This window comes from Cryptotermes secundus, unplaced genomic scaffold (assembly GCF_002891405.2).
Source record: "Cryptotermes secundus unplaced genomic scaffold, Csec_1.0 scaffold267, whole genome shotgun sequence".
Taxonomy (NCBI): domain Eukaryota; kingdom Metazoa; phylum Arthropoda; class Insecta; order Blattodea; family Kalotermitidae; genus Cryptotermes; species Cryptotermes secundus.
Window position 1 is genome coordinate 301,510 of NW_019733322.1, and position 14,760 is coordinate 316,269.

General features: G+C 36.0%; 2 protein-coding genes across 4 annotated transcripts in view; both read left to right on the plus strand.

The window, feature by feature from the left end:
- LOC111867938 (tyrosine-protein kinase Dnt) overlaps positions 1–10,387 on the plus strand; it is a 223,892-nt gene extending 213,505 nt beyond the window's left edge. The window contains exons 10-11 of one of the 3 annotated variants that reach the window (XR_002843425.2): positions 23–231; positions 2,122–10,387. Coding sequence is in view for 1 of the 3 variants with exons in the window: in XM_023858173.2 (XP_023713941.1) it covers positions 23–134 (112 nt within the window). In the remaining 2 variants the exon portion in view is untranslated. Of the gene's footprint in view, positions 1–22; positions 479–2,121 lie in introns of those variants that run through there. The other 2 variants (XR_002843426.2, XM_023858173.2) reach the window with 2 other exon arrangements.
- Positions 10,388–12,451: 2,064 nt separating this feature from the next.
- LOC111867934 (zinc finger protein 501) overlaps positions 12,452–14,760 on the plus strand; it is a 122,252-nt gene continuing 119,943 nt past the window's right edge. The window contains exon 1 of the mRNA XM_023858168.1: positions 12,452–12,514. The gene's annotated coding sequence lies outside the window, so the exon portion shown is untranslated. The remainder of the gene's footprint in view (positions 12,515–14,760) is intronic.

The following is a 14,760-nucleotide window of genomic DNA, read 5'->3' on the forward strand; positions in this document are numbered from 1 at the left end:
GACGTTTATGTTCTTAATGCAGGTTTGCTGTGATGGCGTACTGCTGGGCAATGAGTGCAGATGAGCGACCAACTTTCACGCAGCTTCACATCTGTTTACAAGAATTCTACACCCAACTCACACGCTATGTGTAATAACATTTTTTTGTAAGAGTCATAACTCTGCTACAGGATAGTCTACAGTGGATATTCTCAGCCCGTAACCTACTTGAGGAAAGAACAGAAGTTACAGGTAGGCACTGTGATAAAAAGAATACAGTGTAAAGTTCCTTTGCAGTCCAGCAGTATTGTGCGCTTTAGAACGCATTTTCAATATTGGACCACGAGAGAAGGGGGTGCACAGTAGTGCAGTTGGCTGAGGCACTGTGCTACAACAAGCCAGAAGGTCAATTGCCAATGAGGTTATCAGATTTTTCAATTGACCTAATCCTTCTAGCTGCACTTATGGCCCTCAGCATGTGGCAAAAATGAGTCCCAGGAATCTTCCTAGCTGTAAAGGGCAGACAGTGCATAAGGCTGACAACCTCACCGCCATCTGTGAGCTGACTTTCTAGAAAATGTGGGAACCTCGACATCTCACAGCCCTATGGGCCTCCATGGCCTGTTACAGGGATACTTTTACCACAAGATAAAATATTATCATCTAGAAATGCTGTAAAAGTAATGAGAACTTTCTCATGTATGTTTTTGGTGCATTTTTTCCATCAATTTTTATTATAAATATTACACATTTTGACACATAGAACCTATCATTGAGGGTCTTTTACATAACTGAGTACCTGGTATAAAATTTACAAATTTAAAATATTATATGATAGGCATTTTAAAAATTACAAGAAGTATCAAGGATGTACCAATTAGTCAAAACCGAAAATGAAAATATATTGAAGAACCTGAATATTTATTTGGTAAATGAAAGACTGGATGATTACAGAGAAAAATGGCTAACCCTCTTGAAAGAAATGGAAAATAACACACTCCCAGAATTGTTCTTCAGTAGTAACCAAATGGCTATAAATACATAGAAATATGGTTTGAAATGCTGTTATGAATATGCAGCATGCTTGAGCCTAATCCATTTTTCTGTGTAGAAACAGGTACTTCTCGTTATATGTGGCTTAAAAAAATGTTATTTCATTTTAATGTGCTCAGTTTAGACAAATTTCAGTTAATAGCACTCGCTTTAATGCAGATTGCTTTCTGGCTTTTCAACGGAGGTTGGAAGAAAGGAGAATAGAATATTATATGAATAGCATGGGAGAAGGGGAAGTATGTTCAATGTCTGTAGTCATAGCCTCTCTGATCTTTTGAACACATTTACTGAGGGGTACCAGTAGGTCAGATCACTTTCATCACTATTCAGGCACTGTGAAGTCATCTGAACAGACATACGGTAAGCTGGCATTCAGAAGATACACTACTTAAATCTCTGCTGGAGACTAGCTGCGTGAGCTGCATAGACAAAACTGTTATTTTCACCATATCCAGGTAAATACTGGAGTAATATTTTCAAATAGGCTTCCACTGCTTCATCCCACATTACTAACAAATCTTTTGTGTCATCCATACAATCATAATCTTAAAACTATGTAGCAGCTGCGCTTAACATATTAGTTCAGAGATAAGTCTAGCCTAATTGTATTGATGATCGGCCTCTTTTTTTTAATCTTTGCCATATCACTTTGTGAGTGAAATTTTTACTCACTTTCCTCAGTGTTTTAACAGCAGTGCCATGTTAATACCCTTGTATAAATAATGACCATTTCCTGTTATCTTCATTTATGATATATTGTAATCATTCCATCTCTTATTGATGTTACATGACATTTTTATTTGATGTAGCATCAATAAATGATAGGTGAACCAGTGCAAAAATTAATGTGTGTGTTATATATCAGTAAACAAAATAGCATTCAGAAACATGCAAGTGAAATTGTTAAATATTTTTAAACACCTGTACTGGCAGTGAGATGATTCTAATTTTAATTGGCCACTCCTGCAAATGAACATATGAATGATGCAAACTCCAGAACACTGCCATCTATGCTTGTAAATCTTTATGTCTTTATCTTGCCATGTTTTCTAAAAGACTGCTATTTATATATTGAGAACTGTGCATTAGGAATAATGCTGGCAGATATTCACACCAGCAACATTCAAGATCCACTTAGCATTCTACACTGCCATACCTACAGTAAACCAGTGCCATGTGGAAGGTTTCTACATGAAGCTGAAGCAGAAATGTAACTGATGCAGTAAGAGACTAGTCACAGCTTCTGCATGTAATTTGAAATAGTCTGAATGGAAAAAGAGAAAGACGTGTGGATGATGTATGTTCCTCGTATCCATGATCATTACAAGCATTGAAAGTAAGAAAACATATAAGGGTGTAGTTTAAATTTTAATTTACTACAATTCCTAGGTAAAATAGATTATTTATTCTCAATACAGTAAAACCTACTTATAATGGAATCCCATAAGATATCATTTTTCTCTTGCAGACAGGTTATTCTTTAATAGCTGCTTACTTCTAGAAAAAAATTTGCATTGTGTACTGTATTTATGATCTTAATCATAAGTAAGGAATTCTTGCTACACAGTGTCTGTCCACCACACTGTCGTTGAGAAGTATGTATTTTCATTTTTTATCTTTCCTTCCTTCCCTTGCTTTTTTGTTTCCTTTCCTTTTCTTCCATGTGCAGCCATCCAAGCGTGAAATTTGCGTTATTAAGTGGTGATAACACAATTTCACTGCTGAATTATCTCTGAAAGGGTGGGATATATTGACCTTGAGGTGGAGGTAGGAACTGGGAATTAGATGAAGTTTAGTTGTGTGCCAGTGAATAAATTCACAAGAATTGTTTTAATTATGTTCTAGCTGTTGCAATTTCACATGTAATTTAGATTGGTTAGGTCTGGTAGAAACACTTTTCTATTCTCAGTTTTGTGTAAAAGTGGTAACTCAGATATCTGGGAACCACACATTAATGCTATTGCATTAACCATTATGGAAATGACAACACTCTTAACTTTCATGTGTAGTGTTTTTTTATTGTGGTGTTAGTAACTGTAGTAGTCACAAAATTTGAATATTTATGGTAGGCCATACTTTAAACTTTATATAATGTTTATATGAAGGTTTACTTATTCCCAGATTTTTTATCGATTTATTTTACCTAGTTGCTAATAGTTGAGTTGTAGACTGGCCACTGATCACACATTTACACTCTGTATTTGTCAGTCAACACCAAGCTCCTTCTTATGACAAGTTCATGAATAGGAATATCAAGGTCAGGTGAAGGAAAAGCAGGGAACAGGTGTTAAATTGGTCTCAGAAGGAATTTTATCTTTGATGATGTAAGTGCATTGGGTTTCTCGCTTTTGATATGTAAACTTAGATGATTAGCTTCAGAAAATCTATTGACTCTAGTCTGAAGGTGTGTTTTAATTGGCAGTAACTCCAGAATGCAGAGGCTACACTACTGTGCTGAATAAATTGCAATTTGATGTAGTGATCACTTTCATTGTTTATTTGTGTTACTTCTGATCACTTTCCTTTATTATTTAGTTGCTGTTCAAATAGCTATCTACAAAGTGAGATGTAAATTAGATTAATACAAGCAAAGTCATAAGTAAACTATCACATTTCTTTCCTGTTTATAAAGTCCAGAATTATTTACCTAACTTTAGAATCTGCCTCATGATTTGTGCTTCCAAAGATTATTCAGTGAACTCCTGGAGGTTTATGTAGGCCATTTAATTTAGAATTTATTAGATCATGCTGAATTTACATGTGTCTCTTTTGAAATTAGAAGCTTCCAGCCAAAGTGCATAAACCCAGACTTGAATATGCAGATCAAAGCAAGTCACAATTTAAATTATAACTGCACCCAACTGACAAAATACATGGGCTGGTGGGGTAAGAATCTTAGGTAAACCAGTCAGGTTCCCTTGCTGAACAGTTCTTTGTTTACAGAAGAACTTCTGTAGACACATCTGGAACCCAGTTATATCCCATGTACTACCAGCTGGTAACAACTTCCTGTCTCTAATTACTGGCTAGCAATAAATGTCAAATTCACACAACTCCAAAAAGTTGTAAACCCATTAGAACACTTGTTTCTAAAGCATTGTTACATTTCCCCTTTCAAGACATTAAATCTCCATGTGAAGTAAACTAAATATACATCCTATAAAAGAAATCAATAAATCTAACGTTAATGTACATAATGAAACATAAACTCTGAACTGACACAGATGGAACTCGTCAAAGGTAATTTACACAGAAGATCTAAATGGCTTCACAGGCTATTGATTTAGAGTTTAAGTGGGACCAACTTATATACAGCCAAGGAATTAAGATACAAAGTGTTTCCAGACAATCTTTCCTGCAAGAACTTGGCTCTGTTCCCAAAGGAATTCAAATCAACTGCAGCAAACTAAGGACAAGAATTTGTCTGTAGTTGGTTGATGTTAACAGACCAAAGTTATTGTATAATGTGCATGGTCCAATTATGTAACAATGCTGAGTTAAAATAGCTGTTAAAAATATGTTATTCCATACATAGTTTCAGTAAACTGTCACTTTGGCTTTCATAACTATCTACTCCAAGACAAATCCCCAGTTGTATCAATGAAAAATACTGATTGCAGTCTCCAGATACTTCAAGAACCCCTCAACTCCCCCTGCTTTGTTTTTCATTTGGTCACTAAAACTGAATGCGTGTTAAGGCATATGTCCTACCTCAGATGTAATGGAATATGTCCTAACATTAGTAAATATATCAAATACCTGCTAATTAACATCAAATAAATCAGTCACTAATATGTCAGTAAATTCATAGGCACATTTTGGACCATTATACTTGTTTCTTCAGCTGTTTATTAATGTTTTTAATGGTCAAGCTTAAGTCTTTTCTGTTCGCAACAATAATGTCATTTCTCATACGAATTCCAGAGACCACAGTCTCCTCATTCTTTTCCTGCATACCTTGGAAACGTTATAATAGGTTTACATTCCATAATCATTTTTGGGGTATTCTTATAATTTCCATCCTTTCATTGTAGTCTGCCATTCCTTTCTACACCATCTATCTTTAAAAATTATTTTAGATTAAGAAGAACAGTACAGAACATTTCCTTTTGTTTCCATTAACAATAATTAACAGTAGTTTTTACTCTTATGTTTTGAGGACCAAATGTGGACAGATTTTTGTTTAATCTGCATTCCATTTTAGGAGGGTTTTACTGCACTACTTTATTGTCATTTTCTTTTAGCTGGAATATGTTTAAAGATTTTATAACCTGAGGTAAAAATAAACCTCAGCTTAAAGTAGGGTTAAAGGTGAAGACCATTTTAGGATGGAAATAACATGTTAGGTAGTCCTGCCCATGGACAATAAACAATGAGTTTGAAGTTGACAAAATGGAACTGAAATAGTGCACAGTGTATTTCTTGGCTGTACATATTTTGTATGAGGTGTCTTGAGATTGAACTGTAGCCTCCATAGAGAGAAGCCTTTAGCACAGACATAGCAATTTTAATTCCCCACAGTCATTCATATCATCTTTATCAGTGCAAATTGAAATCATTTCATGCTGCATTCAAACATTCTCCTTTTCTTGGGAACAAGGAATGTGGTCTGAAATGATTGCCATCATTTTGAATTTAAGTTTTGGCACCAACCATCAATCTTCCTGCCATATTTAATTTATGATTGTTTTCTTCAACAGTAAAATTTTTGAACCATATTATTTAGGTGCTTGGTTCACGTTTTGGCTGGGGCTAGGAGCCTGATTATGACACCATGGATGGTGGATCATACCATCAGTAGCAGAGCAGTACCTGCTCTTTACAATAGGAAATGAGACTTTCGATGTAGGATGACATGGCAGTGATAAGAAAATGAGTTCACTGGTACTGTTGTAATCATTCTCAGGACTTTGTTTGCATAACATTTATGCATGTAATCCTGTGCTTCACCTGTTGTATAAATTTGTTATTAATGGAAAAGGCTGAGGAATGCATATACAGCATTGTTGTGTATAGAAGGCTGTTATGTCTTGTGCCTCTTTAATATTTATTGGTGCCTTTTTAAATGGCAATGCCTTTTGGTAGAAAAAATTAAATAAATGTAAAGAAAACATGATTACAGGTGGTAAGATGTGTTTGAATGTCAGTGAAGTGAGAAATGTGTATGAATTTAAATGTTGATTTACCTCTACACTTAACTAATTGATGCAGCATTATGTATTTCACTGTTGGGTTTGAATTTTAATTTTAATGTTTCTGAAGTAAAACTGAAATAAGAAACTGGTACATGGAAATTATCAGTAAAATTATTGATCCAACTAATTTGGTACTGTAGGTCCAAATGGTAGTTAGGATCCAATATGTATGGTGTATGTGTATGTTTACACGCATATGTATGTGAGTGCATGTATGTAAACTCACCCTTTGTGTTTAATCATGCACGCTTTGATAGAAGGAAGATTATTTAAAATTGCGAGGTTAGAATTCCTATAATGATGATTATGAAATGTAACTATCTTGTGGAACTTGACATCTTATAATTTGATAGAAATTACAGATGTTTTCGAGAAACATACTTTCTCAATCTTCAATCTTTCTCCTTGCTATTTACTATTTTGCTTTTTGGCTTGCTCTGAAGCATCACAAAATTTGTATCAGACAACACAATGTCAAGTTCCAGAAGATACAAACATAAAATTCTCTTCAAATATAAATCTGTTTTGAGAACTTTTGACTGATATGAGCACTTCCAGTTTGGTTGCAGTGGGCACTGTCATTGAAGTATAACTTCAGGCAATTGCTTTTCATAACACAGCCCATAACTACATCATGAGGTCTTTATATGATTTTGTGTGTTAATGTATAAGGTTTTCGTCTTATTTATATGCTTTAGATTAAAAAATCATAAACATCTTAAGGGTTCACTCAGCATGCCAGCAGCCATTTATGATTTGTTTGACATTGTCCTTGAATTTTATACAGGAAGTGTAGTATACATGAAGAAATGTATGCTAGTGTAAGATGAATTACAAAAAACATAGAAGGTTCTAACAGCTTGCTGCCCCTCCTTTCCCTGGTTGCTGCTAATCATCGTGTGACACTTTTAACTGCTCTGAGGCCTGGCTGTAGTCAACACTTGTAGCAGAAGCAGATCGGTCTCTAGTAGACTTGCTGCTCATTGAAATTATATTGCACTACTTCCCTGTCTTGTGGATGACAAGAAGTTGGGTGGGAAGGAAGGGTAGTTGTGGTTGATAGCGTTCTTATTGTTATTATTAGGCAAGAGTTATCTTTACCTACAATTACTAAGGTGTCTCATAAGTAGGGACAAGTCAGGAGTAGCTAGGCTGTACTAAGTTATAATAGGTGATTTCTCATTTAGGGTCATACCAGGCATAGCTCAGGCAGGACAGGAAGATCCTAATGCTACAGCCACATACACCACACCAAGGTTTTGCACTTCACATTGTTTATTAAACCCTTTGTTAACACAATCACACTGTTCTTAACAGAAACCAATTTATGCTTCCACTTATGTGAATACAAAACTTTATATGAATGATGTCACAAGAAATTATAAGGCATCAGAGTGACACAATTTTTTGCGTCTGAATAAACCAAAAGTTGAACTCTCTGAAATCCTGAGGTCTGTCAAGCCCCAGCATCCAAGAGAAGTCCACTCCTTCAACATGTGTTATTGGTCAATTTTGAAAACTAGGAAGTTTCCTAATTTCGTGAATTTTCAATCATATTGTTTTGCCATGCAATTGTGCCTTTTACATACCTAACACTAGACTTAACAGCTCCCTGATGTATCAGCTTGTCCCTCATACTTAAAATTTATAGCTTATCTTAACTGTCAGACCTTTCACAGTAGCTAAAACTACCAGAATTCTAGAAAATATGGCAGATGTTATGTCCTGTCCACATCGCAATACTGGAACTATGCCACTTGCTAAACATAAGGTGACTATCTGCCTGATCTTGTTTATTATTTATATGGCCATAAATTATTAAATCTTAATATGGATTATGCTAGAAGAGTATAATGAACGGTTACAGCGTTAAAAATATATACTAGTACTACCACATACTTAATGTATAACATAGTCATGTAGAAGACAGTTCTCGCAAAAAAAAAAAATTTAAGCATCTGAAACGTTTGAAAGGACATACAACCACAGACAATAACATCGAGTTAATGTTCAAGTTTGTAACAAAAATATATACCCCCGAAGATGACATTGTAGATGTCAAAATATGTCAAGTAAACAGCCAACCTAAGTGTGTTGTAATGGATGGTATATGATAAATTATAATAAATAATGAAATGGGTTGAATCCTGCTTAGCACATGGATATATGAGTATATGTATCCATGACTACCAATTATCCCAATCCTCACTGTGGAGTTTCTGACACTACATGCGGTAACATGTGTGGAAAGTTGTAATTCATTTTGTAGTATTTATCTCTCTGCCAAAAAAAGTATCTGACCTTGGGCCAGGAAAACAATGTTCTGTATCAGGGTGGTTACAGTATCTAATCCCCTTCAAAGTAGGCCCCTTGTGACTCCACACACTTAGCCCAGCAGTCCTTCCATCACTGGAAGGAATTCTGGAAGGCTTGTTTTGGAATGATTTGCAGCTGCACCATCACATTTCCTATATGATGTCCTCGCGGCTGTCAAAACGGGAGCCTTTTAGTGGTGTCTTCAATCTCGGGAACAGCCAGAAATCACAAAGAGCCATGTCAGGAGAGTAGGGAGCCTGGCAAAACCTGTGGAATGGTGTGCTTGACCAGGAAACCCTGGATCAGGTGGTATTCCCCCAAATGACCCACGTTCAGGGTGTTATAAGCTATATTCCTGTCATCTCAGAAATCGTTCACCACGTTTGTTCAGTGCATGCCGTGATTTCCCAATGTATTGCTATCAAGACTGCCATAAATGATACTTAACGTGTTTGTGGTAACATTAGTCTATGAATTTCCTAACTGCTGCAGCTTTTCTGCAACATCTCTGCTCTAATTAATTTAAATAAACTATTACAAATGTTTGAATCCGCAGAATTGTGAGATATTACAAAAATTTCTTTGCATCTATATGAAAGAATTTCATAATTATAATGTTAAATTTCAATATGTTATACATCTGAGGCACTATTCATTAAAGTTTAGTCACAAAAATAGGAAGATATGAAGTGGACATCCATGACTTGAAGCTGACCCTTAATGTCCGGAAAATGTGGGAACAGTCCTGTAATAGTATGTGTCTGTTCACAGAGTAACATTGTAAGGAAACGTGTGCTTCAATAAATATTATTCACATAGAAATGTGAAAACAAAATTCATAGAAAGTGAAGGCATAAGTACTTTCTGCTGTATACGTTTTGTTTGTGATGTTCTTCATTCCTCCTCCAAATCTGAACAAATTACATGACTCTGAATTGACAAGGTATAAAGCATTTAGAATAAACGTAACCCAGATTATGTCAGCTATATGTCCTTTTCATTTCTCATTTATATTAATTATAATTTTTTGCAGATGCAGATCTGTTGGTGACAGGTTTAGTAACTGCAGAGGGAGACACTGTTATATCATATTTTGGTGAAATCTACACCATATCGAACTGTGTCTGAAAGAACATTTGTAAATTTGAATAAGATCTATAGTTTATATAATCCAGATTTTCATGCACTCTTCTGTACTTAGAACTTACATAAAGTTAAACCTGAGTGCCATGCAATGTGAGGGTTATAGGAGACTGGTAATGTTCCAAAATGTAAATAGCTGTAGACTTGCTGTAGTTTCCTGAGCAGTGAATTTCGTCCAAATATGTTGAATGGTTTTGGAAGGAAAGTGTGCAAACAGAAAGTAACTTCACATTATGCAGTCACGTTTCAATTTCATGCAGGGAACACATTATGACCAAGCCAGACTTCAAACTATATTTGTTAAAACAATAGTCAAGAAGAAGCTGGCAGCTGGGGCTGTTAATGTGACATCCTTGCTTGACTGTCCACATCTTGCATAGGTTTAATTAAATTTGTAGATAACGGTATTTATAAATAGGATGCATTTATACTTTAAAATATATGTTTATCTTTCACCTAAGTGTACAATAATACTTGTATTAGACCAATTTAATATAAAATGTACAATATTTTGTAATTCAAGATGAATGTAGATTTTTTACAAAGGTGTGTAAGAAATGAATATCATAATTCAGGTACCGTGAAGTGTGAACAGTAATTTATTGTAGTCATTTGTATAAATTTTTTTCATGACATTAATTGAACCTGGTCTTAAATATGTTCTGTATATATGTCGAATAATAAAACTTCCAAGTTTTGTATATTTGTGTATGGAATATTTATTCATCATAAATATCACTTCTGTGCTGCAGTAGATGAGATATATTTCCTTGTTTTACTTCCTTTTGGTCTATTAACAAGTCAGGCTTGCAACTGCAAGGGGTTGAAAAGTAAAGTTGTTTATGTGCTTGACTAATTAAGCACTGCTCCATGATGTAAAGGGGCGTGGATGTATGGATGTATGGATATGTATTCTTGGCCTCGGCACTAGTTTTAGGTGGTTAGCTTCACGCTTCGGTCACTTTACCTCCCGGTGGAAGGAACCCTCGATATCCATTGGATATACGGCTGGGTGGGCCCAAGAACCGGTCTGGACTGGAAAAGAGTAAAGTTGTGCCCCTACTTTGACTCGAACTCCGCCTCCTCGGCTGTTCACACCGTAGCCAGCTGCTATACCGATTGTGCTATCCCTGCTCCCATCATGATCAGGTAAGGGAAATAAGTTAAAAAGAAAGTGGAAACTTGTGCTCGAATTGAGTACATATTTTACAAATGCGTTTTTATTTTATAAAACCCCTCATGTTACATATTCAACGGGGGGTTTCAGAGATGAATGAATCAGATATGAAACATTGAATCGTCTCAAATGAGTTTGTTATTTCAGTATTTATTCATCAAACTGAACAGTGTTTAAAATTAAAGTTATGGAGCTTGAAGAGTTGTATGTGTTCTACGGCATGTACTAACTTTTGTGCGATGAGTAGTATTTGAGAAAGTCGGTAAGGTATGATTTGAGGATCATGTAAAGTAGATGCATGGTTTGGTGGGAAGACCAGAGGGAAATTGATCACTAAGAAGTCCTAGACATAAGTGCAAGAATAATAAGAAAATGGATCTAAAGAAGTAGGATGGGGTGGTATGGACTGGATTAATCTGGCACAACATAGGGACCAATGACTATTTCTTGGGAATTCGATGAAATAACAAAATGTGAAAATTTTGAGTAGCTGAGCGTCTGGTTGCTTCTCAAGAAGGACTCAGCCCCATGGTGTGTTAGTTGTAGTTAGTTCTAACTATGAAGTAACAATGAAACTGAAAATTTGACAAACATGACACCGATAGCTGTTTTCGCCAGTGTCTGGAAATGTTCTGTTATTGTGATGAAATTTCGAGGAAATTGATCTGCCTTTGGCCCGTTAGAAAGCGGCGGAATTTCTCTGTCTGAGGCGAAACTTTGGCTGGCACTTGCAGAGTCATGGCCTACATGAAGTTCCAGCCGCATAGGGCTGCACGGTTTTACAGATCCTTTCCTATTTTCGTGTTCCTACGAGAACATTATTGTCTACTACTTTTTTGTTCATATCGTAAGTAATGACTAGTCTAATATGTTAAGAAACAATTGAAATAAAACTGTTTTGCGAGATATTTCAACGGTTCTCGTTACAGCGTCTGAAAATTTCGTATGATCAGCTATGATGAAGTCTATAAGGAAAAAACCTTGAAAATTAGGTATAACGAACATATCCATTATAAGAACAACAACAACAAAGACGAATTCAATATTTCTCAGAACGTAATAGAAGTATGATACTCAAGTGGTTGTCTTAAAGATGGCTTGCAAATAGGTCATACAACAACAAAAGACTATCATAATGTAAATCACATATATACACGCAGAGTGGCCCAAAAATGTGTACACTCCAACATACAAAATATCTGCTTTAATAATTTACTGATTTGCTCGTATCTTCGGTTCAACTATGGATAACTATGGATAGATAACCTCTATTACAGTCTGTGATAGAGGTTATGTACAGCCATTTCCATAGTTGAACCGAAGATGTACCAATGAATTATTTAAGCGGTTATTTTGTACGTTGAAGTGTATACATTTTTCGGGCCTCGCTGTATATAATGTTTATCAGTTCGGTTATCATTTGAATGATGTATTTCCGAACAGTGAAAATTCGATATGTGACGTCATCAACTGTCAGACAACAGCAACCCCAACTAGATAAACCACGCTTTGCATTCCGAATATTGAATATACTAGCTATACTAGTCACCTTTCCGCTGTACCAATGCACAGATGACATGGCTCGATGCCTTCAAGAGTACGCATCGCAGTACGTCAATACTCTCTTCCTAAGAAACATTCTACCGCATCTGTAAGTAACATTATACCCTTAACTCTAATAATACTCTACAGTTCTTAAAACGTATTTCAATATAAACGAAATATTTTCAGATCAAACATAAAAGTGACCACGTCGCTGAACTTGATAACCACTGTTTAATTATTCAGATGAACTCCAGCCACTCGCTAAAGTGAAACGCCGCAAAGATTACCTGGAACCCAAGAACAAAGTCAGTGTGCAGCTTAAAATTAAAATTTAACTTGGAATGACCAAGAGGGCTATGTGCAGAATCGAAGGGATGAAATAAGAATATATAGTGACAATTTATAACTACAAAATAATTCGAACTGAACATAAGCATGTAACTCCTGAGTTAAGATATTAGTTATATTTTGGACAAATACTGTCATATTGTACTTATAGAATTAAGTCGGATTCTAAGTAATTTCGCTAGTACTTTATATACGTTTATATACGCAACAAATTTGTACTAACAAACTGTTTATATTCGGCTAATTTGTGTGCATCACCTGATGATGTTTAAACTAATTCAATAATCGCGATTCTTCTTTCCAATTTGATATTGACTCATCTCTTTAGAGATATCACCAGTTGTTATGCACTCAGAAGTTACATAGCCATAAGCACGCTGGAATGTATCCTGAGCTAATTGAATCCAGTCCAGACTCTTATACTAATTCCATTTCAGTATTGTGCCTGGGTCTCTGAAGTAATGTCTTCAATTCAGGCTTTCAGAATAAAATTGTGTATATTATTTTAATGATTATCTCCTATCTAAAATTTTGATACTTTTTTCAGTAGAACTAAAAAATGTAAGAAAATATGTGTGGAATTCCTCATCTTGGTAACAATTTCCGTGCTACAAACTATTGTATTTTCGAAACAGCTGTTTATGTCCTATATATTTTTGTGTGTGGTATTATTAGTAGAAATGAATTTAAATTAATCAATCGCATCATCTCGCGAACTGCTTTCATACATTGTCTTGGAAATATAAACTAAAGGATTGCCTTTGTCCTCAGTATCCAAATAAGGAAAGAATACACCCCCTGAGATTTTCCGTATTTAAAGCACGATAGAAGCAAATAATTCGCCCAGATGACCATGTTATAGGTTATTCTGTATGATACTAGCTGCAAACTTCCACAGGAGGGCAAAATAAGTCTATGCGATATCGGCAAAAAGAACTGTTCAGCTTTCCCCACTTCAACCGTCGTTCAAGCAAGTAGTTGCAATATGTAAAGTGCTCTGGAGGGGAAACATTGACGACATATGGGACGGCGAAGGGGAATGAAATTGTTGTTTGAGGATTGTATAGGGGGGGATGCAATGCAGCGAGGGGCCAGCCAGCATAAGGGACGGGGAGATCTTGAAAACAAGCGAATGGCTGAGAGAGATAAAATACAGGCTGAAATTGTTAACTCCGGGAAATGTTACGCGACTCGGAGACTGAATTTAAATTGCGGACTTCATATTCCTGAGAGGGACTTCAATATTCAACCCGCTGAGCTACCTACCTACCGCTCGGCGCTACATCCCTTGGTGATCCATGGCCTCCTCTACAACCAGTCTCCACTGCTCTCTGGTTGTTAGGTTTCTGAACAAAATTCTTTTTACAGAATGAGGTTGTTAGCCCCATGCCCAACCCCCAACCTGGAGGACCAGGTTATCTCTCTTAGTCTGGACTCTACGAGTACTCTTTGACCTTTCCGGTATGTGTGACCCTACCGGTAGTTAAACAACCGCCGGCATAGCTAATGCGGAAAAACTACTACATATGTGTCATATCTGTCCGCAATTAGCAACACATAAGATTCCTGGCCGATTTTGATGAAATATACCAAAATTAAATGATGTCGAATGACATATTTAGGTCAACGCGGTTCACTTGAAGTACCATCTTAATTAAGAGATTGGTTTAATTTCTTTGTAGATATTTTGAATAATTTGGCATATATAGGTGAAAATCGACTTGCGAAAATTTGTGTTTGACTTATGGCGATTTTCAGTCACTTTAGTTCGTAGTAAGGCATGCGTTAATTAAGGGCCTAAACACTGTAACGTGTGGTACAATTGCCATGAAATGATCGCGAGAATGAACATACGTTGCTTGGCAACGATCAGTAAACGTGTTCTTGCGGAAACGATATCCAGTCCATCGCTAGGCAGCAGCCATGACAAGAGTAAAAGGGTTTTGGATTCGGTGTTTTCTGTTGGGTTCTTCCCGAGGTTATATAACGGGGAAACCGGCCGAG